The sequence below is a fragment of the Sceloporus undulatus genome, chromosome 2 (assembly GCF_019175285.1).
Source record: "Sceloporus undulatus isolate JIND9_A2432 ecotype Alabama chromosome 2, SceUnd_v1.1, whole genome shotgun sequence".
In the NCBI taxonomy this organism is placed as follows: domain Eukaryota; kingdom Metazoa; phylum Chordata; class Lepidosauria; order Squamata; family Phrynosomatidae; genus Sceloporus; species Sceloporus undulatus.
This window is the reverse complement of record NC_056523.1, coordinates 126,485,630-126,513,268: the sequence shown is the minus strand read 5'-3', so window position 1 is coordinate 126,513,268 and position 27,639 is coordinate 126,485,630. Positions and strand designations below refer to the sequence as shown.

Here is a 27,639-nt window from a genome sequence, read left to right as displayed (position 1 = left end):
TGCTAGTCAGCAAAACATCTGTGGAAAAAAACTCATCAATGTCACCAATGTAAGAGACATTAGGAAACGAGTTTGAGAGGAAAGTAGATTTTCAATTCAGACCTTGATAAAGGGGTGTATGTCCCAGAGTGGTTCTTGAGAGAAGGCACTAACAGGCTTAGGAGACAAAGAAGAGCATAGATCGGATGTAATGGGTTTCAAAATATATTCCACCAGAATATTGAGCCTCTTATGGCTTCTGTGAGGTTTTCTTTGTTGCAAATAACCCCTCCAAAATTTCTGTGACATTTCATGATGGTTCTTGGTTGCTTGTTTCTTGGACTTTGGTGTGCTCCTTAGAGTATTCTCTTGGGATACCCCTTGAATGGCACTGGGTTTTTTTTTATGCTTATTGCTCTTAAATAGAGCACAGAGAGTTAGTGAATTAGATTTCTGAATGTTTTTATGCAAAATCTCCTTTTGTATTAGCCAAGTCATTCTAAATCTGGAGATAAAGTGCTCACTGACCTTTTGTGTGGGCCTTCTCTTTTTCCCTTTCTGAAATTGGGGTGGGGATTGTCCTCTTTAGTGTGCCAGAACATATCGTCCACGCGTCACGCTCCAGATGTGACGCTGTGAGTGCGCGAGTAGTGCCTCGCGGCGTCCCATCCGGGGTGCAAGAAGAAGCGCCATTTTGGCGCTTCTTCTTCGCTGCGTCTGGGAACCGTGTGGTTTGGCTGCTGCGGTTCCTGGATGCAGCAACCGGCGGCGGCGGCGGCACAGCACTGCTTTTCGGCGGTCTGTAACCCGCCATTATTATTATTATTAACCTTTATTTATAAAGCGCTGTAAATTTACACAGCGCTGTACATACAATCTTTTTAATTGGACGGTTCCCTGCCCTCAGGCTTACAATCTAAAAAGACACGACACAAAAGGAGAAGGGAGTGGTGGTGGGGATATTGCTATATCACCACTTTAAGTTATTTGAGGCTATAGCCCTTCACTGCATCGCTTCTTCTATTTTCAACAGCCTGAGTAGTACTGGGGTATGTGTATGTGCTTTCAAGTCACCTGTCAACTTATGGTGACCCCATGAATTCAACAGGGTTTCTTCTTCTTATTATTATTAGGCAGGGAATACTCTCCATAATAACCAAATGCTTCTAAATCAAGCCAATCTTTAGTTACAATCAGCATACCATTAAAGCATAATGTTGAATACACAAATTTTGATACAAATGTATTCTAAACCCAATTAAAAGAGTACAAAATTTATAAGGGTACTAAACATTAAATATTAATGAATAGCAATAGCAATAGCAAGTACATTTCTATATCGCTTATCAGTGCACTTAAGCACTCCCTAAGCAGTTTACAAAGTGTAAGCTAATTGCCCCCAACAATCTGGGTACTCATTTTAGCAACCTCAGAAGGATGAAACCCTGAGTTGAGCTTGAGCCCTTTTGCTGGTATTGAACTCACAACCTTATGGTTTTGAGTGAGTGGCAGCAGTACAGGTACAGTATTTAAACCACTGCACCACGAGGGCTCCTGAAATCAGACAGTCAGAAGTGTTCTAGTAAGAATAGCCAAATTCAGAAATGTAGCACTTGCTCAGTGACTGACTTTTTAAAACCTTGAAGTAAAATAATAATTTAAGACTCAGGACAGCAGCCAGGAAAGGACTTTATCATATTATGTATGTTATAAACCCTTGATAATATGTGCAATAGAAGAGTAGATTCCATCTCAACCTTTGGAATCACCTTTGTTGTCGAATTATCAACATTTTCCTTCCTGTTCTATATCACTTATGTGACAGAAATGTGAAAATGGCATGGTTGTACTTTGCTCCACTCACCTTCTGTAATTTTTTCCACGCCTATGGGAAAGTGTTGGAAGATGGAATTTCTTTGCTATGTTTTCTTATTCCTCTACTGGGAGCTTCCATCCCTTCAAAGATACCTTTGGAAGATTTTTCTTCAGATGTTCTGTATATGCTGCACATGTAGATGACTGGGTTTCAAACTAGTATGAAATCTGAAGATTCTAATATGGGCTCTGCTTGAGGGATGTGGGACAGAGTTAAAAACACATACACATACACCTTAGTTATTTTCTATTTTATCTTCTAGCTTTCCTGTACATCAAGTGGAATCTGAACTCCAACTTTCCAGTCATACAGAGGGCCTTAACTTCCAGTCTATCAAGAGAGTTGTGAGAAATAAAAGGACAGACATATTTTACCTTTTTTGGTTCATTCTTGCAATGCAACACCAGAATCCTTAGATAATTACAGCTACTCAATACTAATAAGCTAAATCCATTACAGAGTATCTCTGGGAAGATTGTACTTCAAATAATGGTGCACTGGGAAAGGAAGTATTTCAAGTAAAGGCAATACTGCTTTTTTATATTCATATTCTTGGTTGAAATGCAGTGTTGAATGGGAAAGGCAGAAAAACTAGAGAGTTAACACAGCAAGGTTTTTTGTGGGTTTTTTGGGCTATGTGGCCATGTTCTAGCAGAGTTTCTTCCTGACGTTTCGCCAGCATTTGTGGCTGGCATCTTCAGAGAATGCTTTGCCTGGAAAAATTGGGTGTATATATACTGTGTGAGCCTGGGAATGCAGGAGTGATTTGCATGTGTATTGTTCTGTGCTGATGGCTGGCCTCAGGCTGGGAGACTAAAATCCTGGACCAGGCCAACCACTACCATGTCAGGATGCACAGGGAAGCCATTGAGATCCACAAACATCTGGATAATTTCAACTGGAAAGAAGAAACCCTTAAAGTGAACAAAATTTGGCTACCAGTCCTGAGGAATAGCAAAATAAGGACTCAGCAAATGCAAATGGGAAACCATTCAGAGTCACAGGCTTTCCCAGCAGATAATGCTCACCAATTAGCAGACACTAATCCTCTTTTACATTAGCCTTCCAGCCTGAGGCCTGCCATCAGCACAGAACAATACACATGCAAAAACAATACCCATAAAAAAACCATGGATGCTGGCCATGAAAGCCTTTGACTAACACAGCAAGGCTGTTCAAATATATACACTTTATGTATATATCCTGAAAAAGATCTCTCTAATCTGCAGCTGTATAAATCTACTGGTGGTGTGGAGAAGAGAACTGGGGGTAGGGGGGCTCTTGTGCAGGGAATGTAGGGATGGTGTTCATAATATTACAGGTACATGGAAAACATGCCTGGGGTAGCCATACAGCAATATACAATAACACCCCAAATTCACGAAACAGTGATAACTTTATAGAGACAACCAAAATGCACAAAATATGTCATGCAATATTTTGAAGCTCCACTGGCTTCTTTATCAGGCCAAGGTGTTAAAAAATCATACAGGAAAAAGAAAAAAGGGATGATGTTTGAGTCACAGGCCTACGTTTTGTGAGATGTTGTTGTTCTCAGTTGATGATACAGAAGGCAGAGGCCACTCTACCCTTTGGGTTTGGCACCAAGGTTATGTGGCAGGGGGGAAATCTGTGAAAGAAGACTAGATAGCTGAGAGGAGAGGAAAATAAATGATGGGGACAGGAAACTTTAAAAGATACAATTCAAGCACTTTTGTACTGATTAAAACAAATACTCACTTTTAATCATTAAAAGTTTTTTTAAAATTTGCTCTGAGCCCCAAGCCCCACAAGGCAGTTTTATTCATTCTGTGTTAATGAAAAAGTGATTGTATTTTGGGTGCACTTGAGTATGAATTCAAAGTTGAATTTCCTTATGCTTCTCAATTCTCCAAGAAGACTTTGGCTGCATCAACACTGGAGAAATAACCCGGTTTGGCACCGCTTTAACTCTTTGTCTACACAACCAACTCTAACTCCCAGAATTCTATAGCCTTGAGCCAGAGCCAGAGAAAGAGTTAACTGGGTTATTTCTCCAGTGTGGATGCAGCCTTTATTAAAAGAGGTGCAACTGAAACAGAGAATCAAGAGAGGATTAGATTCTTTTAAAAAGATAACTTTTATGTTTTCATGAAAATGTACTTTCAACTGGGAGAAAAAGCCATCAGTTCAAATGCTGTGAGAGATTCCCACATGTGTCAAATCTGATTATCATTTGAGGAAACATAGGGCCCATACAGACAGGCCAAAAGGAAGCTGCTTCAGGGCACTTTGGAGGTATGCTGTTTCAATGATGCATGCATCCTAAGAGTCCGGAAGCTGCGCCGAAGCTGCACTCCAGTCCTCAGGACTGGATCATGGCTTTGATGTGGCTTCCGGACGCTTAGGACACACGCATCACTTAAACAGCATACCTCCAAAGTGCCCTGAAGCAGCTTCATTTTGGCCTGTCTGTATGGGCCCTAGTTTCCTTACTCAGCCATAATGGAGGTTTTTATAAGGTGCTAGTGATGTGTGTGTATGTGCCTTTCAGTCGCCTGTCAATTTACAATGTCTGTATGAATTTCATAGGATTTTCTTAGGCAATGAATATTTGGGGGTGGTTTTGCCAGTTTCTTCCTCTGAAACATCTGTGATATGTCTCAAAATATGTGTCCAGATGAATACTGTGTGTTAGTTTGCCTGGTATTGGATCAGGAGAAGAAATTACCATTCAAGTAATGTATCAATGCAGTTGGCAGCTATGAGAAGTCCAACTTCCTTCCAATGCAGGGGAGTGATTCTGCAGCTGTCTCTTGGGTTAAGTAAGTGGTTTGGTAGATGTGGAAAGAGAAATGTGAAGAGAAAGTTAGACTTTGTGGCTGCTAGCCTTCCGGAAGGCTCTTGCAGAAGTACTGCCTTTGCACCGAAGGTGTGTTTGCTATTTCCATAAGAGCCCCTGCTGCAGCCCCTCTGAGGCCAACGAAAGAGGTTGGCAGCCGTCAGCTCCCTGCTTTCTTTCAGTGACTGGAACCAAGTGTTCCACCAGGCCTGGGAAATCTCAGCAGGTTTTGCCCTGGCCCTGCTTTGCCCGAACCGCTTGTGTAGCCTTTCTGCCTGCTGCTGCTGCTGTTGTTGTGTGCCTTGGAGTCCTTTCTGGGTCCAGGGGAGGCTGCCAGGGGGCTTCCTGGGCCGTGTGCGTCCAGCGAGCGGGGTTTTCCCTTGCCTCCTTCCCCTGAGGAGGAGGAGGAGGAGGAGGCGAGGGAGTCACGTGACTTCTGGCTTGAGAGAGTCTAGGCCAGGGCTTCCAGGGAAGAGGTCGGCGCTCTACTGCTCTGGTCTGCCGGAGGCTGGCGCCCAAAGCGCCCACTCTGTCTGCCTCGAGAGGCGCGCCGACTATCTGTGGTTCGGCGCTGGGGTGGTCCTGCCTGGGCCTCTTCCCTCCCTCCCTCCCTCCCTCTCTGTCTCCCGGATCGCTGTGGGGCTGCCGCCTCCGCCGCCTCCGCCTGGGCCGCGCGTGCTGCTGCTGCGCCGGCGCCGGTGGCGGGGCGTCCCTGGGCTGTGCTGCGCCGCCTGGCGGGCGGGAGGGCGGGCGGAGCTGTGCTGCTGTCTGCTCGGCGCTCGGCTCGGGGCCTGGCTGCCGCCCGCCCCGCATGTGCTGCTGGAGCCAAGATGGCGGCCTCCAACCCCCCGCAGCCCAAAGCCACAAAAGCCGCGGCGGCGAGGCCTCAGGGCAACGGCGAGGAGGACGAGGGCGTCGCGGGGCCGCCTCCCGAGGCCGGTAAGGCGGGGCCTGGGCTGGGACGCAGGGTCCGGAGGGTGGGCGGGCTGCCGGTCGCCCGCCCGCTCGTCCGTCCGTCCGTCCCCGGGGCACCTGGGCTCCCTCCTGGCGGGTGGCCCTCCCTGAAGGCAGAAAGAGGCGCCCTCCGGGACCCCTTCCTTCCTTCCTTCCTTCCTTCCTCCCTGTCAGGGCCCCAGGGGCCCCCTCCGCTTCCCTCGCGGCGGCCAGGCGCCCTTCTCAGCCGCCCCGACGTGGCCTCCAGCACCCGAGGCCTTTGGCCAGCGCTTCTCCTGCTGCTGGCAGCGCGAGCGGGAGAGCGGCCGGCTTCTCCGGAAAGGCCCCTGGGGCCTCGCGGAGGAGAGGTCCGGCGCTTCTGGGCTGTTAGGCGGGAGGGCAGCCCCAGGGCCCCGGCCCGAGAGGGAAGGCGAAGGGCCCCCTTCGGCCTTGGGCAAGGCAGGGCAGGGGCAGGGGCAGGGGCAGTGGCAGGCCTTGCCCCGGGGGCGCCTCGGGGCCGCGGAGGAGTCGCGCAAGGACGGCAGGCGGCTCAGTCGCTTTGGCGCCTAGTGGGAGTTCAGCTGCGTCGGCTGCAGCCGGAGTGCTGCTTTGTCCCTTTGCCGCCCAGGGATCGGGCTTCATCATTGAGCAGCTGGCCTTTTGCCCTGTCGCTTTGCTTCTTGGCTGTCACTTGCTGTCAATCTGACTTACTCCTAGGACAGCCCTACCAGTCAGAGAGCCCAGGTGCTGCCATCTCAGGGCCATGGCTTTCTTGACTGGGTCCCTTTCCCATCTGCCTTCCCTTTTACGGAGTCGCAGTGAATCACTTCATCCCACATTGCAGCCATGGTCCCCTTGGCTTCTAGGGAGAGTTCAGGCCCTGGGCTCCATAGGATTCTCAGCACTATAATTCAAGTGAGCTGATCCCCCCCATCAGCTTTCTTTAGGGTCTAGCTATCACACAGACATAGACATTGGAAATACGGTGGCATAGATGATTGTGACTTTGCCATCTAGTGATATATCTTCACACTTGAAGATCTTATCAAGTTTCTTCATGGCTGCCTGCCAAGACCTGAGGCCTCAACAGACTGGCCTTGGGAGGAGTGGGGCGTGGGGACTGCCTGGCCGCACGGCAGGCGACGTCACGCCCCTTCTTTGGCGCAGCGTTTTCACATGTGTGCCAAAGAACATCAGGAAAAGGTTGGCCGTGGTGGTTGGCAAAGGCACATTCTCCCCAGCGCAAAAAGAAGTGGCTTTCTGCGGCCGGATCAGGACACAACATGTAGAGTAGTTGTCGCAGCCCCAATCCAACAAGGCAGCCTGTTTCACCCTTTAGTCGTCTTATTTTGTGACTACAGTTTCCATTTTGATTGATGACTGAGCAAGTTATTTTTTAAAAAAAGTCTTAACAGTTTTGGGGGCTTCTTTATCTCATTGTAAATCTGTGTCAGTTTTCTGTGGTGGTTATTTTTGTTTCCTTCATGTTCAACTATAACCCTGATTTTATACTTTCTTAAATTTCATCACTAGTCAAATCGAGTCAATGTTTTCTTTCTGCTAGTAATATGGTGCAATCTACATATTTTCAATTATTGATTTTCTTTCCTCCAGTTTTCATAACTTCCATCCTTTTCAGTTTAGTCTCACTTTCTGTATAATATGTTCTCCATATAAATTAAAGAGACAAAATGCCCTTTGGTTTGCATGCCCTTGCCAGTTGAAAACTACAGTACTCTGTTTCTTCATGTTGTGTCTTGACAGCAGTATAGATTATACATCAGGACAATCAAATGTCACACACCCATTTCTTTTAGTGATCCTTGGTTTTTCACGATCTATGCAGTCAGAGTTTTGCTATAATCTGTGAAGCACTGCTTGGCTGTGGAAACTCACTGGGTGACCCTAGCAAGTCACGTTATCTCAGCCTCAAAGGCAAAATCTCCTCTGAATGAATCTTGTCATGAAAATCCATGATAGGGATGCCTTTGGTTCACTATAAGCCAGAGACAACCTGAAGGCACACAACAATGAAACACTGGCTGATTTTCCTCTGAATTTCTTTGGTGTACTACATTACTGTAATGTATGTTTGCAATATGATCTTTAGTGCATCTTCCTTTTCTGAACTCAGCTTGGACATCTAGCATGCTGTGATCCACATGTAGTAAAAGGTTTTGCTATACTATTTGGAGAATTACTTTGCTTGCATAATGAATACTGCAGTCCTTGGTGTCTCCTTTTGGAGGCAGCAGTTAGAATGTATACAGTGCTTCCTCGGGTTACGAAATTAATTCGTAACGCGGCCGCTTTCGTAACCCGAAAAGCCTTCGTAAGCCGAAATGCCATAGGCGCTAATGGGGAAAAGCCGCGATTCCGTGCGAAAAAGCCGAAAAAAGCACCAAAATTTTTTTCGTAACCTGAAAAAACATTCGTAACCCGGAACAATTATTTCCTATGGGATTTTTTCGTATCCCGGAAATTTCGTAACCTGGGTATTTCGTATCCCGAGGTACCACTGTATTCTTAAAATTCTTAAAATTTGGATGGATGCCATTTCTATAGCTTGAAATAGTTGTATGCATATGCCCTCTGTTCTTGATGAGTTGTTATTTTCCCCAAGTGATTTGAGAGTAGCTTCCACTTCACTTTCTCTCATTTTAAACTACTTCTAAGATTGATAATCCCCTCTGCTAAAACAAAACAAAACATACTATTCCTTATGCGGACTGTAGACATTATTCAAAATCAAACACCATGCTTCCTTCTGACCACAATGTAGTCTAAAGTCAAATTAAACCAAAATGTTTGGTAATGCTCTGAAAAATACATGTAGAATGGTAAATACCCTTATGGCACACACACGATTCTGTCTGAGCTTGGAAACTAAGCAAGAATAGCCCTGGTTAGTACCAGGATGGCAGACCACCAATAAATACCTGTTGCTGTAGGCTATGGCCTGTTACAGACTGCCAAAATAAAGCTGCTTTGGGTCTCTTTGGAGGTATGCTGTTTAAATGATACATGAATCCTAAGAATCCAGAAGCTGCACCAAAGCTGCACTCCAGTGCTTAGGAATGGAGTGTGGCTTTGGCGCGACCTCCGGACTCTTAGGACCCTTGCATCATTTAAATAGCATACCTCCAAAGAGACCTGAAGCAGTTTTATTTAGGCAGTCTGTAACAGGCCTATATTTCAGAGGAATGGACTGACAGAACATCCTCTTGAGAATTCCTTACCTAAGGAAACTGAAATTCATGGGGCATGTCAACAGACAACCTAAAGGTACATGCACACACTCTTGTGCTGTAGAGAGCCAGTGAAGTGTAGTGGTTTGAGTATTGGACTATGAATCTGGAGGCCAGAGTTCAAATCTCCACTTGGCTTTGAAAACCCACTGGGTGACCTTGGCCAAATCACATTGTCTCAGCCTCAGAGAACAGCAAAGGCAAACCCTCTCTGAACACATCTTGACAAGAAAGCCCCATTATAGGGTCACCTTAAGGTCTCCAGACGTTGGAAATAATATAACCACAAGGTTGCGAGTTCAAGACCAGCAAAAGGGCCCAAGCTCGACTCAGGCTTGCATCCTTCCGAGGTCGCTAAAATGAGTACCCAGACTGTTGGGGGCAAATTAGCTTACTTGCTAATTAGCTTACTTGCTGTTCACCGCTATGATCTTTGGAATAGCAGTATATAAATAAAACAAATTATTCTTTATTTTATTATTATTAAAGGAGAACAACAACGAATTAGTGTTATGGTTTTAAGCTTAAACATAAGGTGCTTTTTGGGTCTGGTTATTCTGTAGATTGGTTAATGTCAGTCTTTAAAACTCATGAGTGTTCTATGCAAAATAAGAGCTGAACAAAGTGTTTCTCTTCCCCCACCCCCATCTTGTTATATTATCTCACCTTTCTGTTTGTATTTTGTGGTTGTATGTCATTTATATGGCCAATATAGCTATCCTTGAATTATAACAAATTAGGCCAATAAACAAGAGTTGGAATTAGAATTATATAGAAAAGGACTTCTTGCTCAGTTCATCTCTCCCCTATCCTGATTTGAGTTGTGTGAGCCTATGTATGCTGATACAGAAGGAACTCACTATAAGTAATATATACACATGCACCTGTTTATTACAATTAAATCTTGCCTTTAGGTTGCTCACTTTGGCATACCGTATGTACTCGACTATAAGTCGACCTTGTGTATAAGTTGAGGACAGGTTTTGGGGCCAAAATTATGGATTTTTATATGACCCATGGGTAAGTTGAGGGTAAAATTTAGAGGCATGTAACAAGGATATAAAAGATGAAGCACAGGAAACAATGCCAAAGAACTTTAAAAATTCCAGCAGGTGTAACTTTGTGCTCACACTAAAGGCTGGATGGATAAGAAAGTAGAGAAGGATCGGTGCTTTCAGGACAGATTACACTCTTGACTTTCCCTGGAGAAAGACTCCTTTTTAAATAAGAGTTAAAGTATAATACATACATTGACCCGTAGATAAGTCGACTCAGTTTTTTGGGGTCAATTTTTTGACTAAAATTTCTAGACTTATGCATTATATACAGTACATAAGACTCTCCTGCCTCCTCTGTTCTTTCCTCCCAAAGTGCTGAGAGATAGTAATTGGCCCAGGGTCACACATTGAGCTTCATCACTCAGTGGAGATTTGAACCTTGGTCTCTGCCACTCTCCCAGGTAAGGGTGCTTAGGACTGTGTTCTTGTAGATACTTCTCACCAGTTTTTGGCTAAATACCTTTCTTAAAATGTTGCATCTTGAATTTTAGTATATAGCCTTTGCTTGTCTCCTTATAATGAATAGCTTTGCAAAACATTCTTCTCTGGGAGAATTATTTCCAATGTATTATAGAAAATATTGACATGCTTCGTGCATAATCATTGTAATTATCAGTACAGAGATCTCCCTACATTTGTGCTGAGTTCTTGCATGCATAACAGCACTCTAAATGCTACACATTGTGTTGCTTTTTGCTACAAATAAGGAATGGTCTACGAACATGAAGACTGAAAAATATGGCATCTACCTCAAGGTTTTTTAAGAGGTCACTGGGACTTCTGTGAGAGATCATGATTGAAAAAGCTAAACTTTTTTTGAGCTGTAAATAGAATAATTTTATGCAAGGGTTCCCTAAGACCTGAAACTTATTTCAAGGGTTTCTCCAGGATAAAAAGGTTGAGAGAGGCTGATCTAACTCAGAAGTAAGTAATAGTGTATGTGTGGGAAAACTGATTTGATGGTTTTGATTGCCTTTGTGTAGGATCTGCTTGGCTCATCTGATGAATCTCTTATCCAGGAAGGCAGATTGACCTATTGTAGTTTTTTTGAGATTAAAATCTAGATTCTGTACTGCTGTGGTGATTTTTGTCCATGCATTCATTTAGTATCTTCCTACAGACTTTATGTATTGTTTGTTGCCAGCCCAGAGGAATAGCATGGTTTGATTACTTCTGTGTTGTTGATTTAATCTTTAGTTCTTGCCCAAGATTTTAAAAATCTCTTTCAGTGTGAATATTCTTTCTTATTCAGTGCTTTTCTACTGCATGCTTCCATCCTTAAACAAAAAGCAAAGGCTTAGTGCAAATATCATATATTTAGTGTTTCATTTATGCTAGATGTTGTGGATTTTTATTTATTTATATATTTATCTATTTACTGTATTTATACCCCACCCTTCAGCCTTAAAGGCTCTCAGAGCAGCTTACAATTATTATTACTTTTAATTAGATGGTACCTTGTCCTCAGGCTTACAATCTAAAAAGACATGACACAAAAGGCGAAGGGGAGGGGATCAAGTCCAGTGGGTCTTCTCTCCCTCTGAGGCTGGACCATGGCAGATGGAGTGGAGGGAGAGCCTTTCTTCTTGCTCTGGCTAGGCCTGATGGAGTTGGACCTGCTTTTTTCCTTGCTCTGGCTAGGCCTGATGGAGTTGGACCTGCCTTATCACTCCCTCCAGGCCGGATGATGTCAGATTTTAAGTTACTCAGGCTACATTCTTGTATGTATTTACTTGAAAGTAAGGTTGTTTGAATTAAGTGGGACTTTTTTCTGAGTAGGTATACATATACACTGAATTGTGCTGTTAATCTACTTTTACTTGTGATGATCAGGATAAGCTTTTGTTTTTATTAAGTGGCATTGTCAAACCAGTGAATAATTTGCATTAGACTTAACCTCTTGTCATTGTTAATTTTCTGATTTCCAACTAAAGCTACATATTTCCTTCTGTCTTTCTATAGTTATGGCTTCTGAAGAGGAAGAGGACATGGTTACTGCGGAGATGGGGTCACCACCCCTCCAGAAGAAGAGTTCTCTGGCTGGGTCATTAGACCAAATTCCAAATAGAATAGGGGGTTCATTATCTCCTGAACTTTCCAGTAGCAAGACAGACTCTCAAGATTCCAAAAGTGAGTATCTTGTTTGGGTTTCTGCTGAGTACTGTGTGTGCATATGGTAGCAGTTTTTGTGAAAGTCTTTGGAAAATTTTCTTAACTGCTTTACAATGCAGGTCTTTTCTTTCAACCTACTTCATGAAGGTGTTGTCATTCCTTTTGATGTTCCTCTGCCAGCTGGTGAAAGAATTTGCAGGCTAGCAAAAAATTATTCACATTAAAATGTCCACAAAGTTTTGTGTGAAATGTTTACTTTGATTAAATACTAGAAGTCTACTATAGGGTGGACAGCTTTGGGCAATGTGGTAGCAAAGGCCTCTTTTTAAAGAAGTGCATTTCGGTGAAGTCGACGGCTTTCATGGCCGGCGTCCATTGTTTTTTGTGGGTTTTTCAGGCTATGTGGCCATGTTATAGAAGAGTTTATTCCTCACGTTTCGCCAGCATCTGTGGCTGGCATCTTCATCCACAGAAGTGCATTTCTTTTTGAAATAAAAAGGCATAGAAAGCACAACCCTTATTGGGAACATGAACTTGCTTTAAAACAAGATACTGCCCTTGCCCATCTATTAAAGCAGACATGTAGTAAAACTATTTTTAAAGTTTATTTTTTATTGATGTCACCAAATTTAGCACCAGTATTGCAGGAAGGGTTATAAAACTGAGTGAGAAGTTGTGTGAGCTGCATGTTGCCCACCTCTTATCTACCAAAAGAGTTTCTTATCAGTATGTTGTGTATGCTGTGTAACAATAAAATACTACAGTGTTTTCCATGCAGTTTGTTGCTTTAAAAATCATTCAAAAGTTTTATGTGTAATGAAGGACAGCAGTCAAACAGCCAATAAATAGTGAATAGACTCTTCTGCAAATATGTTCTGCTAGCAGCAGTGTGGACCATTTTTGGTAGAAATGGGGGCTTTTTTCTGTTGTTTATTATGTCATTTAGGTACTGAGATCTGTCGCAGTTAATATTAATTTTAAATATTAATTAATTTCTGAGTTGAAATTGTATTTGCTCCTGAAACTAAGAAAACATTACTTCTTTTTGATTTCAGCTTTTGAGATCACTACAGGTAGTGGTGATGGTGTTTATTTATTTCAAGCATTTCCCCTCACTCCAAGGTTCCAAGATCAATGCACAAAAATCAATAAAAACAAGATGATTTCTGCCCACACACCTAAAAGACACAACACAAAAGGAAAAAGGGTGAGGAGGGGGGTGGAAAACAAGTGAACTCAGGTAACAGGTCTTAAAGTTAGACAGTTGGTTTTGTTTTTTTATGACTAAATAGAATGGAAATGGTTCAGGCCAAGGAGGAGCCATATCAGAGTTGAAGTAGCCCTCCTTCCCTTTCCTCCGTTGAGATAGATTTACTACTTGCATACATTTAGGTAGCAGTGATGGGTGATCATATTTGAAATACGCTTGAACATTTGAATTACAGTATTGTTAAGAAGAAGGCTAAAAGTGTTACCCTGTGGATTTGAGTACTTTAGCTAGTATAAAAGTAATTTTGTATGTGAATATGTTTCAGAGTAGTAGTTGCATGGTGGACTAGTAATTAAGATTGATGTTGTTTTTTTTAATGTAAAGCAATTTAGCTACTAAGTGTCCTCTTACACCTACCCTAGTAATTAGTGAATTCAGCCCTTGCTAAATAGACTGGAAGTATATATGTGTGTTTGGCAAGTCCAAGACTGCATTTGTGATACCTGGTTGGTTGATACCATCAGAGGGGCCCAATCAAGATAACATGGTGTACACCGCTGGTCTACAGACTGGTAGCAAAGACAATGTGGGTTCAGCTTAACCTTGTCTCAATAAGTCACTCTCCTCTTTCCAGCACCAAACCTCACAACATGTGAGGTCTGTGGCACCTGCTTCGAGACACGCAAAGGCCTGTCCAGTCATGCCCGTTCTCACTTACGTCAGCTTGGTGTGGCTGAATCTGAGAGCAGTGGAGCTCCCATCGACTTACTGTATGAACTGATGAAGCAGAAGGGCAAAGTGGACAGCGGCCCCATCTCTCCAAGTATTAGCAAAAAATCTGCTTCTCCCAAAGAAGGGACTGCAGGGTCCACACGGCCAACACTACTGCCTCTCAGCAAAGCTCCAGAACGGCCTCAGGAGCCACCTGTAAACAAAGCAATCAAATCCCCTCCAGGTTTCACCCCCAAGAATGTTTCCCAGCCAGGATCTCCCATACTCAAGAAAGTGGCACCTGCTTTGCCTGGTTCTCCTCTGCCAAAGAACCCCGAAGACAAAAGCCCCAAGCTACCGCTGAGCCCTCTGCAGAGTTCTCCTAAAGCACAGTGGCCGCAGCCGGAGGAAGAAGGCCCCTTAAATCTAAGTGAGTCTGTTTGATGCTGATGCTGCTTGCAAACAAGAGAGCTGGCTTGCCATTTGCTGCTTCAGGGAACTCTTGTGTTTTGCATTACCGTGTAGAGTGAAACAGTTCAGGGTTGCATACCAACAAGATATATTTTATACCTGTTGGTTGTGGACAGGCTGCTTCTTTCACACATTCCATCTTGTGTACCTCACAGTAAAGGAAGGGCATAAGAGACATATTGGATATGTTTGATCCACAGCAAAAGGGTTTCGTTCTGTTTCTAGAAGAATTGCTGAGTTTATCAACATGGCTCTTTGGAGTTGGTGAGAGGGAGTTCTTTTCCAAGCCATATAAGTAGAATTTGCTCATTTGAAAATTCCTAGGAAACTCATCTAAGAGACCTCTGTTCCCCAGTTTTGTTCAGCTCAATGCATTCCTTCCCCAACTTATCGCTGGAAGAGTCAGTCATATTTGTATTACTCCTCGGAGATTCATTAGAGCCTCTCTGCATGTGTCTTTCTGATTTGTGCTCAGAGACTATGTTGGAAAGCAGAAGTATTTTTTTTCACTTAAGTGGCGGCAACCATAAATACCATCTGTTTCCTCAGACAAGTCCTGACTGAAGCAAATTGTTATAAGAATAAAAAGCTAAGATACTGTCTAGATTTCTGAGGATATCTAGTCATTTGAAAGCACTCCTGTGTGGTATTTTAGAATCAGTGCTTCCCAGCTTGAGGCAATTTCTACTGCTGAGGATACATCTACACTGTAGAAATAATGCAGTTTGATGTCTCTTTCAAGTGCTGTAGCTCCATCCTGTGGAATCTTGGGGTTTACAGTTTAACAGGATCTATAACCTTCCTTGCCAAAGAGTGCTGGTGCCTCACAAAACTTCGTCTCAGGATTCTGTAGGAAGAAGCCACGGCAGTTAAATTGCTGTCAAATGGCATTATTTTTACAGTGTTGGTGCATGCCCAATTATTGCTTTTTCTGCATTGCAAATGTGCATGTTACTGTGTACCTTCCTTGTCAGGGCCATCAGTAGTTGTAGACTTGCAACTAATATTGGAGCTTCTTAGTTTGACTAACACAGCAATGGTGCTTTTGAGCTCTCATATTTTGAGATAGTTCTGTTCAGCAATGCTGTTCAGCTGTGTTCTCTGAAAAGTGGCAGAAGTGCTCTAAGCTATCCAGTGCCCCTACTTCAGTCTTGCACACTGTCCCATTGCATGGGAAGGAAATCACAGGAAACCAATACCTCTACACTGATTCATTCCTTTTAAGTTTCTCTGCAATTGCTGCTGATGAAGGAGTAGTGAGTTCTCACTTCTCTGTCTAGATGTAGAGGTAAGTAGGAGTATAAAGAGAGGGAATTGTATTGGTGGGCTTGACTGAATTTGTGAATTGCACCCTTGTATTTATAGTCCCCTCTCTGTTCTGGCAGCAGCCTTGGTTATAGAGAACTTTTTTGTGACACCCTGACCTATCCCCCCTGTGGCTAAATTGCATATACCTTTCATCTGGCTATCTAACCATTCAAAAGCACAATTTCCAAGTCCTCTTGGCTGCTATCAAAGTGTATTATTGGGATAACCAACTCTTGTAAAACAGTGTCTTTAAATTGAACATTGGTGGCCTTAAGTATATTGTAGTTCTGCCTCACTTATACATAGATAAAGGTTGCTAAGAAACTAAGCATCATTTCAACAATTTTGAGATATAATCTAACTATCAATACATCCCTTTTCCTAGGCTTGGTTATTTGCTTTATATTTCATAATCTAGAAATCATTGTAAACTTGGTTGGCTACACCAGTGATTCCCAAACTCTGGTTTTCTAGGTATTTTGGACTTCTGCTCCCAGAATCCCTGGCCATTGGCCAAGATGGGTGAGGTTTCTGGGAGCGAAAGTCCAAAGCACCTGGAGGACCAGAGTTTGGGAATCACTGGACTACACCTTCCTTGAACTGTGTTTTGTCTAGACAGTTGTATACCTTTCTGGAGATTTATAACCAGTAACTTAATTGTTTCTACATAGCTTACATTGTTTTTTGAAAATTAGTAAGCATCTAGTTGTACATGTGGTAGAACCTGGCATAAGTCTATATAAACTAAAATAAGCTCCTGAAGTAGCAGTTCTGCACTCACTGAGTTACCAGTTTTCAGTCCTGGTGTCAACCAAGTTCTTGCTAATGTGTTACATTACATTTTGTGTACTGTGGAAGGTGTGGTTGTGAAAGAGTCACTGTCAAGCCCTTTTCAGTCCATCTTTATTTTGAAATCCAATCTAGAACTTAAACTGGATCAAATATATTTCTAGAAACTACAGAGTTATGGGAAATGAGTACATACTGGAAAATATTCTTTTTTGCTTCCGTCTGCTGTTGTGGAAGGTAGTCAGCCTGATGGAATGGAATGCTAGATGAAAACACAAAATGCTTTGCATCTTTTAAATTGAAAGTTTGCGTGAGAGTGCGTGTGTGTGTGTGTTTTTTACTCATGTCACTTTGCCATCTTGCTTTTTTGCTTTTGGCCTAGTTCATTGTTAGTAGCTTTGCTAAATCCTAGACTGCTGCCATCTGACATTGTACAGTGGAACCCCGGGTTACGAATTTAATTCGTTCCGCCGCCGCGTTCGTAACCCGAAAATCTTCGTAAGCTGAAAAAGCCATAGGCGCTAATAGCGAAAGCCGCGATTTTGTGCGAAAAAGCGCCGAAAAGCACCAAAAATTTTTTCGTAACCCGAAATAACCTTCGTAACCCGGAACAGTTTTTTTCAATGGATTTTTTTTGTAACCCGGAAATTTCGTAAGGCGGCGCATTCGTATCCCGGGGTACCACTGTATCTAGCTTTTGATGTTGCTGTACTCAAAAGTTATAGATGCCTGAAATGCCTGGTGGTTTTGGATGGAAAAGGTTCTTGATGAAAACGGTTTTAGCATGTTTTCAAGAAAGAGAATGTTTGTTTGTTTGCAAATGTAACCTAGGGAATCTGATTAAAAACAAGTCTTCTGTGAGAACGTCTGCTTAAGTGTTAAGCCAGCAGCAAACGTGTGGGTGAATAACACGCCTTTCCTTTGGGGTTGCTTCTAAAAGCTTTTGGGAAACCACTTGATCATACCATTCCTGGAGTAACAAATTGGGCCTTTAGCTCAGGGTCCTTTTCAGCTTGTTAACAGGTGCTTGAGAGACATTCTCTGCATGATCGTATCTATTGTGATCAATGTGTTTTTTTCCCCTGCAGCTGTAGATAGTGACTCGGGCAGAGAAAATGACTGCCAGTTATGTGGTGCCTGGTTTGAAACCAGAAAGGGGCTGTCAAGTCACGCTAGAGCCCACCTGAGACACCTGGGAGTGAGCGATCCAGATGCTAAAGGATCTCCTATTGATGTTTTAAATGATCTCATCAAAAGCGAAGACTTCAAAGGCCATCTTTCTTCTCTCCTCCCTAGTGAGAGAGAATCGTTAGGGGAGACTGAGAGCTCTGATGGACCCAGCCCAAAGAGCACAGCTACAGCAGCGCCTGCCACAGGCACGAAACAAGCACACTCACCAAGGCCTTTGGGCAAACAGCCATCTGTACTCTCACCTCAGTCCCCTCCACCATCCAAGAAACTGAAGCCAAATGGTCACAGGCTGTCAGCTGTCGCTGATCTTCAAAGGAAACAGGTTCTTTCTTCCAGTGTATACTGGGCATCAGATGCTGAGATGGCTCCACTCAATCTCTGTAGGTTCTATCAGCACTGGCTCTTATCCCCTCCTCCTTTTCCTCTCTTCTTTCCTGATCTTATTTATGTGACATGGAGCTGTACACCTAGATATACAGGCCCTTGCCATTTCCTGCTCCCTGTCTGAGAAGCACTGAAGGGGTGGGGAAACAGGCTATTTTGTCCATATACTCTCCACTCTCCTTTTCCAGAAAAGCATTTCCCCCTTGAAGTCTACAATGCAGTTTTTTCAAATGGACTGTGCACACACTGAAGTTGTCTTCCCTATTTGGGCAGTTATTCCATGTTGCACCTTGCTCCAAATGGATGGCATCTCCCAGACTGTGCTAGGAAAGGCTGCATGCTTGTTTGCTATGCAGTTAGAAGAATCCCAAAAGGAGTGTGATTCTACAGATTTGTTGAAGATGAAAGGTTTTTTTTTACTGTAGCTTGGAAGGGAGGCACATACCATCTTAAAGAGTCCTTTTGTGGCCATTGGTTGAACTCTGCTGCATTTTCTAGACCAGGTGAAATGCTCAGTACTAAGGTGTTTTTCCTTGGCATTTATTAGTTTAGCAGTCATAAGGAAAAGATTCCTTCTCATTTTGTTATTTAGAAGTTCAGCGGGATTTAAACTGATTCTGTCTCCCATTCCAAGAATTGAGGAGACATTTGCACCAAGGTGGTGGGATTTCAGCTATTTCCCTCCCTGAGTGCAGGAGGAGTAGAGGAGACCAGTCAAAGAGTTACTGGTGGTTTAAAACCCTTTGATAATCATGGGCACCCCATATTGAATGGCGTGTTTCACCCCTTTGCACTGGCTGTTTTGTATTATCTAAAGGAGTCTGCATGGTTCCCAAGTATGGTGGCAAATTCAGATCATTTGATGGAGACTGTAGGATATCTGTCATGGGGGAGATCTAACCTTCCTGTTGGATTCCTTGGCATACCCTTGAACTTCTTTCTTGAAAACCTGGATGGAATTGTGTGGGAGGGAAAGTGCACAGCTTATGTTCTGCCTCATCACTAGAGAGACAATATCATAAGATCAACCATGTTCTGCATTTTTTTTTTTAAATTTGGCAGTGCCTGCTTTCCGCCATCTCTTGTCTGTGTCTCCAGTGTTTCCTGCTTTGACCATATCCTCCCCAAAATTTCATGCTTCACAGGAATTGTTGGTGGTTATTTCCTTTGGTCATGCTTGTTGAGATATCTATCAGCTTTGCCTTGTGTAAAACCCTTATGCTATATGCTTGCTTCATACTGCTTTGTAGGGGAACAGTCTAGATGGTGTCCATGTCACAGTCTGCTTTTTGACTCATAGTCCCCCACACCACTGTAATTGATTGTCTCTCCTCTCCCATATTTCTTCTTAGCCTCTGGAGCAGAACCTGTGCGGGACATCAGGTGTGAGTTCTGCGGTGAATATTTTGAGAACCGGAAAGGGCTCTCCAGTCATGCCAGGTCACATCTGAGACAAATGGGAGTGACTGAGTGGTATGTGAATGGCTCCCCCATTGACACACTCAGAGAAATTCTGAAACGGCGATCTCAGCCTCGGAGTAGTACCTCCAGCTCCCCATCACAGGGTCAGAAATCAGTTGGCCCACCTGTTCTTGGAAGTTCTCTGGAGCCACGAAGCCCAGGGGAAGGTCATATGCCTGCAATCCTTAAGAAGGCACAACAGCCAGGGAGCCCCATGGGGCATTCACCTACCTCTTCCCCTCCCCCAACTGCTAGAAAAATATTCTCGGGGCTTCCTTCTCCTTCATCTCTGCACAAGAAGCTGAAACAAGACCAATTGCGCATGGAAATCAAGCGAGAAATGATGTCTGGGGGACTTCACAATGATTCGCATCTGTCCGACAGAGCTTGGTCACCACGAGACGATATGTCCCCACTCAATCTCTGTAAGTATTGGTAATAAGGCCAGGGCATACTTAGTTGGTTATAGACAAGGATGCATGTCAAAATTGGGATTTAGATCTGGGAATCAAGCTGCAGGATTGTTTTTTTCTTTCTTCTCTCTACTAAGAAAAAGCAGAGGGCTCTGGGGTGCCATTGCAACAACTTAGCACGTGTTCCCCCATGTTTGCACTTTTCTATGTGCTACAGATTTGCAGAGCTGGGAACTGTATTGAATGGGTTGCATGTGAAATATGAGATTAAAATTTCAAGCAAGTGATACTTTAGTACAGTGACAAGTCCTTTAGTTGGCAAAATGGCAAAGGCAGAACAATTAAATACATTTAGCTCCAAGTGTTGAACTACCTTAGAGCTAGTGAAGTGTATAGCATACAGGCAAGAACAGCAGGGTTAGAATTAATATAGACTTAAACTTTAATGAATGGCTTTAAAGAAGTCAGTACTGTATATCAGATATTAAAGTAATTAATATTCCTAATTTTGTTATATTGAAAAGTACTACAGAGATAGCAAAGAGCATTATGAGAGGATTGCATGTTTAGCTGCATATCCCTTGTTTTTAGAAGTTGAATATTCATTATTTTCTTTCCTTTGTCTCTTGCAGCTTCTCGTGCTGACCCTGTGCGGGATATTCGGTGTGAGTTTTGTGGTGAGTTTTTTGAGAATCGAAAGGGACTTTCCAGCCATGCCAGATCTCACTTACGCCAGATGGGTGTAACGGAATGGTCAGTCAACGGCTCTCCCATTGACACACTACGAGAAATTATAAAGAAAAAGAACAAGCTGTGCTTGATAAAGAAGGAGCCAAATACAGTGAGCATTGAGCTTTCAAAGCCCATTGGAGATGAAGGACCTGATCCTAAATCCCCTGGGAAAATGCTGCATCCCATGGCCTTGTCCCCGCTGGGCGGGAGGACTGGAAAACCAAACCTTGGTCGGGAGGTCTCTCTCTCACCACTCAAATCACAAGAGGGATTCTTGGCACCACTTTCCACTAAGCGTCCACTGTCAGATGAGCGGCTGAGCGGCCACAGCGAGTTGAAGCAGAAAACTTACATCCAGACCGAATTGCCATTCAAAACCAAGCATATGCATGAAAAGCCCACTCATACATGTAAGTGCTACTTCAGAATGGGGAAAGGGGTATGGCTGGGATCCAGAGAAAGCTTAGTATTCTATTGTAAGGCCTTTCCTTGCTTAATGGAGATAATTTCTAGCTGATGCGATTGGGTATGAAGCGAGAGCTGCATTAGTATAGCTGGGGACTTCCAATCATAAGCAGTTCACTGCAGTCTTGGAGATACAAGCAAACATCATAAAGGGGGATGCTTTCAAAGCCTAACATCAGCAGGAAGGCAACACATTGCATTGCCTTTTTACATGATATAAATTTGCTTGGCCTCTACATAGTTTCCAACTGTAAGAATGAGTTATTTCACTATCTTTGGAGAGTTAACCATCTGGTAAGTCAATAAATGGAGCAAACACTCATGCCTTCAAACATAGGCTGAAATCTGCAAAGTAACCAAAGGTATTCAGCATGCATGAGGGGTTGTGGTGTTGGATTTACTTGTGGGTTTTATGTATGAAGCCCGAGATGCTTTAGGAATTTCAAATGATGCATTCTAGTTTGTTAGTTTTTTACGGGGAAACAGAAATAATGTCATGGAGCAAATAAAACCTAGTGCTCCTCTCTTGAACTTCTGCTTACATTCTTTACTGAAGATTTTGCTCAGTTTAGCTCCCTGCCGTTTCTGCTCCCAGCCAGCGAAGCCTGCTGTGAACTGTGTGGCCTCTACTTTGAGAACCGCAAGGCACTGGCCAGCCATGCTCGTGCACATCTCAGACAGTTTGGAGTGACTGAATGGTGTGTGAACGGCTCCCCGATCGAGACTTTGAGTGAGTGGATCAAGCATCGTCCCCAGAAAGCCGGAGCCTATCGCAGCTACATCCAAGGTGGGCGGCCCTTCACCAAGAAGTTCCGCAGTGCCTCTCACATGCGTGGCAATGACGTCTCTGGGAAGAGGGCTCCCCTGAGCCTGCAGGCAGGCAGCCCTTCACTGGCAAGCAGAAGCCTAGGTGGGGAGATGGTGCCCACTGAGGCCAGCAAAGCTGTGGATGGTGGTGGTGGCGGTGGTGGTGAGCGGCCTGCAGTCACATCACCTCTGTCGCTGGTAAAGGTGGAGGAGCATCAGCAGTATAACATCAACAGTGAGTCATTGCTTCCAAATTGTCAGCCCAGGGCTCGTCACAAGGCTTGCTGAACAGTCAAGAGGCTTTCTTGGTAGAGAAGACACTAGCTTCCTTGGCGGTAGGGGTTGGGTAGGGATGCAGGAACAGATCTCATTTTCCCACTGTTTCCAAATCTCTCACTACTGCAATTAAGCGGCTGTGTTGGCCATAAAAGAAAGTCCAAAACACTTATTAATTAATATGTAATATCTTTGTACAGTTAATAAGGGCCTCAAAAATGTGCAAGCTTCTTGTCATTTCCCTACTCTGGGAGAAGCAGACTGCATCAGAAAGATCCTGCATGGCTTTTAGACTTTCTACTTCCAGAATTCTCCATTCTCCATCCTTTATTTTGCAAATCACAATAATTTTCAAAGAGGTTTCCCCCCCCCCCCCAACTCCATTCTATTACAGCCAGTGCTGTTTGCTGTCCCCAACCATCCCTTCTGAAATGATCATTTCTTCTGTTCATTAGAATTTGAACGAAGGCAGGCCAAACCCATTGAGCCTCCTCCACTTCGGGAAGAAGAGTCCAGTGATGTGCAGCAGAAGGTTGAAGAGGTCCGCCACCCACCCCCTAGAGTGAGACCAGTGCCCTCTTTGGTTCCTAGGCCACCACAGACTTCCTTGGTTAGGTTTGTGGGCAACATCTACACATTGAAATGCAGGTTTGTGCCATTCCTGTGGTGTGAACATTGAATAGATAGTACTATCTGTGATGGTTCTGTGTGGTATGTTTTCATTGATATTACACAAGATAGTCCCACTTGTCCTAGGACTTCTAGAGGTAAGCCAAGAAATGGGCTTGCCCCATACTTGCTACTCTATAGATGTTGTGGGCTTCATCTCACTTGGTTGGTCACCATTGGCCGTGGTGATGGGAGTTGGGATCTAAAACATCTGGAGGGCTTCAGACTGAGTAAAGTTATTTCAAAAAGTTTCACTGTGTACTTTGAGATGATTCATTTTTCAAATGGATTCCAATAGGTATTGTGTTCTCTTTGTGCAGGTTTTGCGAAGTGGAGTTCCAGGGCCCCCTCTCTATCCAGGAGGAATGGGTACGGCACCTCCAGCGCCATATTTTGGAGACTAACTTCTCCAAGGCAGATGGCTTGCGAAATGGGACCGATGTGACTGTGGCACCACCTGTAGCTGAGGCTCAGTAGCAAAGCTCTTAGGAAGCACAAGCATTCCAGGGTTTCTCCCTTACCTTTTCCAGATGAACAGCATTAATGGTTAACAAACAGGGCCGAAAGCGGTATTTGACCTGGATTCCACAACTTCACTTCAGAGGCCAGGTGTCTGTAGGCTGACTGGACTTTGGGAGGTTGGGAGAAGAGCCCCAGCATTTAAGCACTAAATGAACCATGCTGTTCCTATTGGGGATGCTCTTTATTGACAGCAGTGGTACTCCAGATTGGAGTTTGCTCTCGTGCTTTCTGTCTGCAAAGAGCTGGAGAAGTGAAGTGAAGTAAAATGAGAATTTCCTTATCCTTCCAGTGAATGCAAGTTTCTCCAAAGACACACTCTCATTATAGGGAGGAAGCATGCACTTGCTCTGTTGCAGTTCAGGCTGTGAGCGATGTGATGGTGAGAGTCATGAATATGAGGTTCTAGTGAAAGTTGTGAACATGAGGATCTGTGTGAGGCCAAGCATAGGCATGATGGGAGGGTCGATCCAGAGCTATTTTGCTCTATGGGGAAAGATGTTGATTCTGTATGTGACCTTAGAGTTAATGTATGTTTGACTCCTTAGGTGACAAGTCTTTAGTTTCTGTAGATGTTGGGTCCTGTTGTGCATGTTCATGTCCCCCAACTATGTGTACTGGGGGTTGGTCCCATTAACAGTTATGGGGAAGTCATACATTTCTTGACCATATACATTTTCCCCCTTCCTCACTTCCTGATGCCACTTGGTTATCCCTGTCTATTTCATGTGGGACCCTTCATTTAGGAAATCCAGCTCTGCCATATTGTGGCAGTCAGATTTTGGCAGAGGAATATGTTGCATTTCTTGTTTTTAGTCCTGAAATGAAGAATGGGTCATGATATCCCAAAGATGACCTCTGCTTGAAATCAGTGGTGACGTGTCCTTTTAGCCAACTCTGAATAAGCAAGTCCTTTTCAAGAGTACATGAAAGGCTAAGGGGAGTATGGTCTTGTGGAGTTCTTGGTGGAAGGGCTCTAGCAGGCCCTTAGTGCAGTTCCCAAATCAGCAACAGTAAACTCTCTTGGAATTTCTGCTTTCCTGTTTTGGTTACTGTTGCTGTCCAGTCTCTCTCTTCATAGAACCTCAACTTTTTAAATTCTAGTTTTGTGTAGAAGTAACAAACATTTGTTTTTATTTGGAATCCAGGCTGAACAGAACCTGGTAAGAAAATTACCTTTTAACTTTTTCAACGGGCATATTCTGGTTATTACTGTACCTAGGAATATGTATATTAGATTAAACTTCTGTTCTGGAAACAAAATGGAGAATCCTGAGTCTTTGGTTTCTGGTCATCTTTATAAATGTGGGGCAGATGGAGGCTTCTATAGAAAGAAATCTAAGAGTCTTTCGAGCTCTTTCCTTTATTACCCACTATACGTTGAGTTGAACATTATCGCTTACTTTTTAAGCATGTCTTACTAAGTGAGCATGTGAAAACTATGTTTATAAAAGTTAGTTTTAATTTCATGGAGAAGAGAGTATTCTTGGATTTCATTTAACAATAAATTCCAGACCAAATCCATAAAAGTAATTAAGTATGAGGATTACCTTTCATAAAAGTGTGATGACATCACTGAAGGCTATCATTGGAGGTGGTCAGATTTTTCTCCATGTACAAGTTCTTCCTCTGTAACTGATGTTTCAAATAATTTTCAGTTTTATGTACAATATCCATTGTCAGCAGACAGATTATGAAATCAAAAGACACCACATCCAACTTCTTTCCTTCATAAACGCCTACAACATAGATGGCCCCAGCATAAAGAAGCAGTATCCTATCACCTTGCTCTTTATTTTTTCCAAAGAGACACGTGTGGCCAGAGAAGAAGAAAGCAATAGATATTAATGAGGAAGAACACATGAAATTACCACTTTAAGAGAAACCCTGGAATTTATGTATTGAACCTAAGGGGAGGGGACAGATCAATACACACAGTATTTTGCGTGTGCATGCACGTGAACAGTATATTAATATGACACTTTATTTTAAAATTAAATGCTTTTAGCAGACATCCTCAAAACTACAGCTTTCTCCAACATCCACTATATAAACTGTGTGCATATCCCCTCCTTTGCTCAATACACATTGTAGATGGGGTCAAATCCCATAATCCCTATAAATAATTTAATTGATTTACCTTGAGTCAGGTTCTCAGTCTAACCTACCTTATAGGGTTGTTCTCAGTATAAAACTTTTAACGTCATAGGATACATAAAATGAAATTACTAGCATACCTTAGTCAAAGCCTCAGACAAAAATAAACTATTTTTAGGAATTTTTTTTATTTTTTTTATTTTATATTTTATTTTTTGCATCCAACCAGCTGGATTTTTTTAATACAGTGATGGTGAAGGAGGACTGGAGAAACACAGTTTTGGTATTGATTTGCAGCAGCATGTCTGCAGTAAAGAATGCAGTAAAGCTTGAGTTGGGAAAGGATGGTGATTTTATTCTAGCCGATACAGTGGTGCCTCGGGTTACGAAAGTAATTCGTTCCGCGGCCGCTTTCGTAACCCGAAAAGCCTTCGTAAGCCGAATTGCCATAGGCGCTAATGGGGAAAAGCCGCGTTTCGTGCGAAAAAGCCGAAAAAAGCACGAAAAATTTTCTTCGTAACCCGAAAAAACATTCGTAACCCGAAACAATGATTTCCAATGGGATTTTTTCGTATCCCGAAAATTTCGTAACCTGGGTATTTCGTATCCCGAGGTACCACTGTACTGTAGCTCTGTGGGTCTGGTTACAACAGGAAAGGTAAGCAGCAGCTGCTGCCTGAATCTCTTACTGAGCATGCATGAACAGCAAAACAGAAAAGGGGAATGCGATAAGCCTGCCTGATTATGGGAAAAAAACAAAGATGGATAAGTTTGGCCACCAAAATGGAAATCACAACAATGGTGAACACTAGTGACAGAAAAAGGTCATCCCTAGATACATTTTGGAAGAAGCCTAGTGATCTCTACAATGTTCAGAACATTTTTGTTTATTTATACAAGGCTTTCCTGGCCTTATTACATCTCATATGTGCATATTGTTAGTCCTGGACTAAAGGTTCACCAAAAATTGGTTTTTTGTTTTGTGTGTGTGTGTGTGTGTGTGTGTGTAACAGAAACCTATCTGGGTTTCTTCCTATCTCAGTTTTCATGTTATTTCCATCTCTGGTACCATTTTTTAAAAACATGTAATGTCCTGAAACACATCTACTTCATTAACTGAAGTATATCTGTAGTTGAGAAAAATATATAGTTCACCTGTCCTAGAAGAAAACTCTCTGGTGCTATGTTCATTGTGGTCTGTATCCAGAAAGTCTTGCATTCACTATTGGCAAAGTTTTTGTAACAGTCGTAACAGTTATGCAGCTGTGTAATGGAAGATAAACATAAAACCAAGAAACAAATGTTTGCTCATTTTGGTCTGCTTTGCTGGGGCTAGGTTAGACTATCATGTCCTTTTGGGTAGCTCTGAGGATCTGCATTTAAGAGAGATATATCAAACATACTCAAATTAAGGGAGTCAAAATGCAAGCGATTTTGTCACAGGTTATTGAGAAGTTTATTTTTAAATATTAGGAATTACTATTTTAATTGATACATATCAATACAATGTGTTTTTACATCTTTATCAATGATTACTATATTTGAGATGATAAATATGTGTGAAAGAGAGGCTTGTTTCCATTAGCACAATGCTTCATGTAATACAGTTTATTGATTATCTTTGATAACTTGGCAGCTTTGATAACTTGGGGGTTGTATACACAGCCCCTAAGGGACACTGTGACGCCACCCCTTTCCTAGCTGCATTGGGGCTGCGGCAACCACACACCACGGCTCAAATCTGGCCTTTCCCGGGTGCAAAAAGGAGCCGTGATAGCTGACTGTGATAGCTGCGGCACCATGGCCATACGTCGCTCCCTTGGCATTGCGGCATTATACTGTGTGCCATGTGGAGCGGCGCATGGTGTCACGGCGCCCTTGGGGGTGGAGTTGGGGCATGCGTCAGGGCAGGTGTGAAGAGCCCTTTGGTGGTACAGAAATAGTTAAGTCTGAGCTTTCCAGTAATATGTCGAAAAAGTCAAATAAATTACCAAACACAAACGTTAGCATATATGATTATAATCACGTTCACATTGTGGGGCTGACGTTCAGTCAGTTCACAAGTGAATCTAACAACAACAACAAAAATGACCACAGATGATTTACATA

General features: G+C 43.1%; 1 protein-coding gene across 14 annotated transcripts in view; it reads left to right on the top strand.

Annotated features, from left to right (window-relative positions):
• The window catches only part of WIZ (WIZ zinc finger), a 111,898-nt gene extending 87,210 nt beyond the window's left edge, over positions 1–24,688 (top strand). For 8 of the 14 annotated variants that reach the window (XM_042454625.1, XM_042454628.1, XM_042454624.1 and 5 more), the window contains 8 exons: positions 11,878–12,045; positions 13,872–14,378; positions 17,605–18,087; positions 19,444–19,977; positions 20,598–21,107; positions 21,719–22,204; positions 22,701–22,893; positions 23,235–24,688. In XM_042454625.1, coding sequence (XP_042310559.1) covers positions 11,878–12,045; positions 13,872–14,378; positions 17,605–18,087; positions 19,444–19,977; positions 20,598–21,107; positions 21,719–22,204; positions 22,701–22,893; positions 23,235–23,391 — 3,038 coding nt within the window. In that variant the 3' untranslated portion in view covers positions 23,392–24,688. The remainder of the gene's footprint in view (positions 1–11,877; positions 12,046–13,871; positions 14,379–17,604; positions 18,088–19,443; positions 19,978–20,597; positions 21,108–21,718; positions 22,205–22,700; positions 22,894–23,234) is intronic. The other 6 variants (XM_042454630.1, XM_042454629.1, XM_042454633.1 and 3 more) reach the window with 6 other exon arrangements.
• Positions 24,689–27,639: the final 2,951 nt, after the last annotated feature.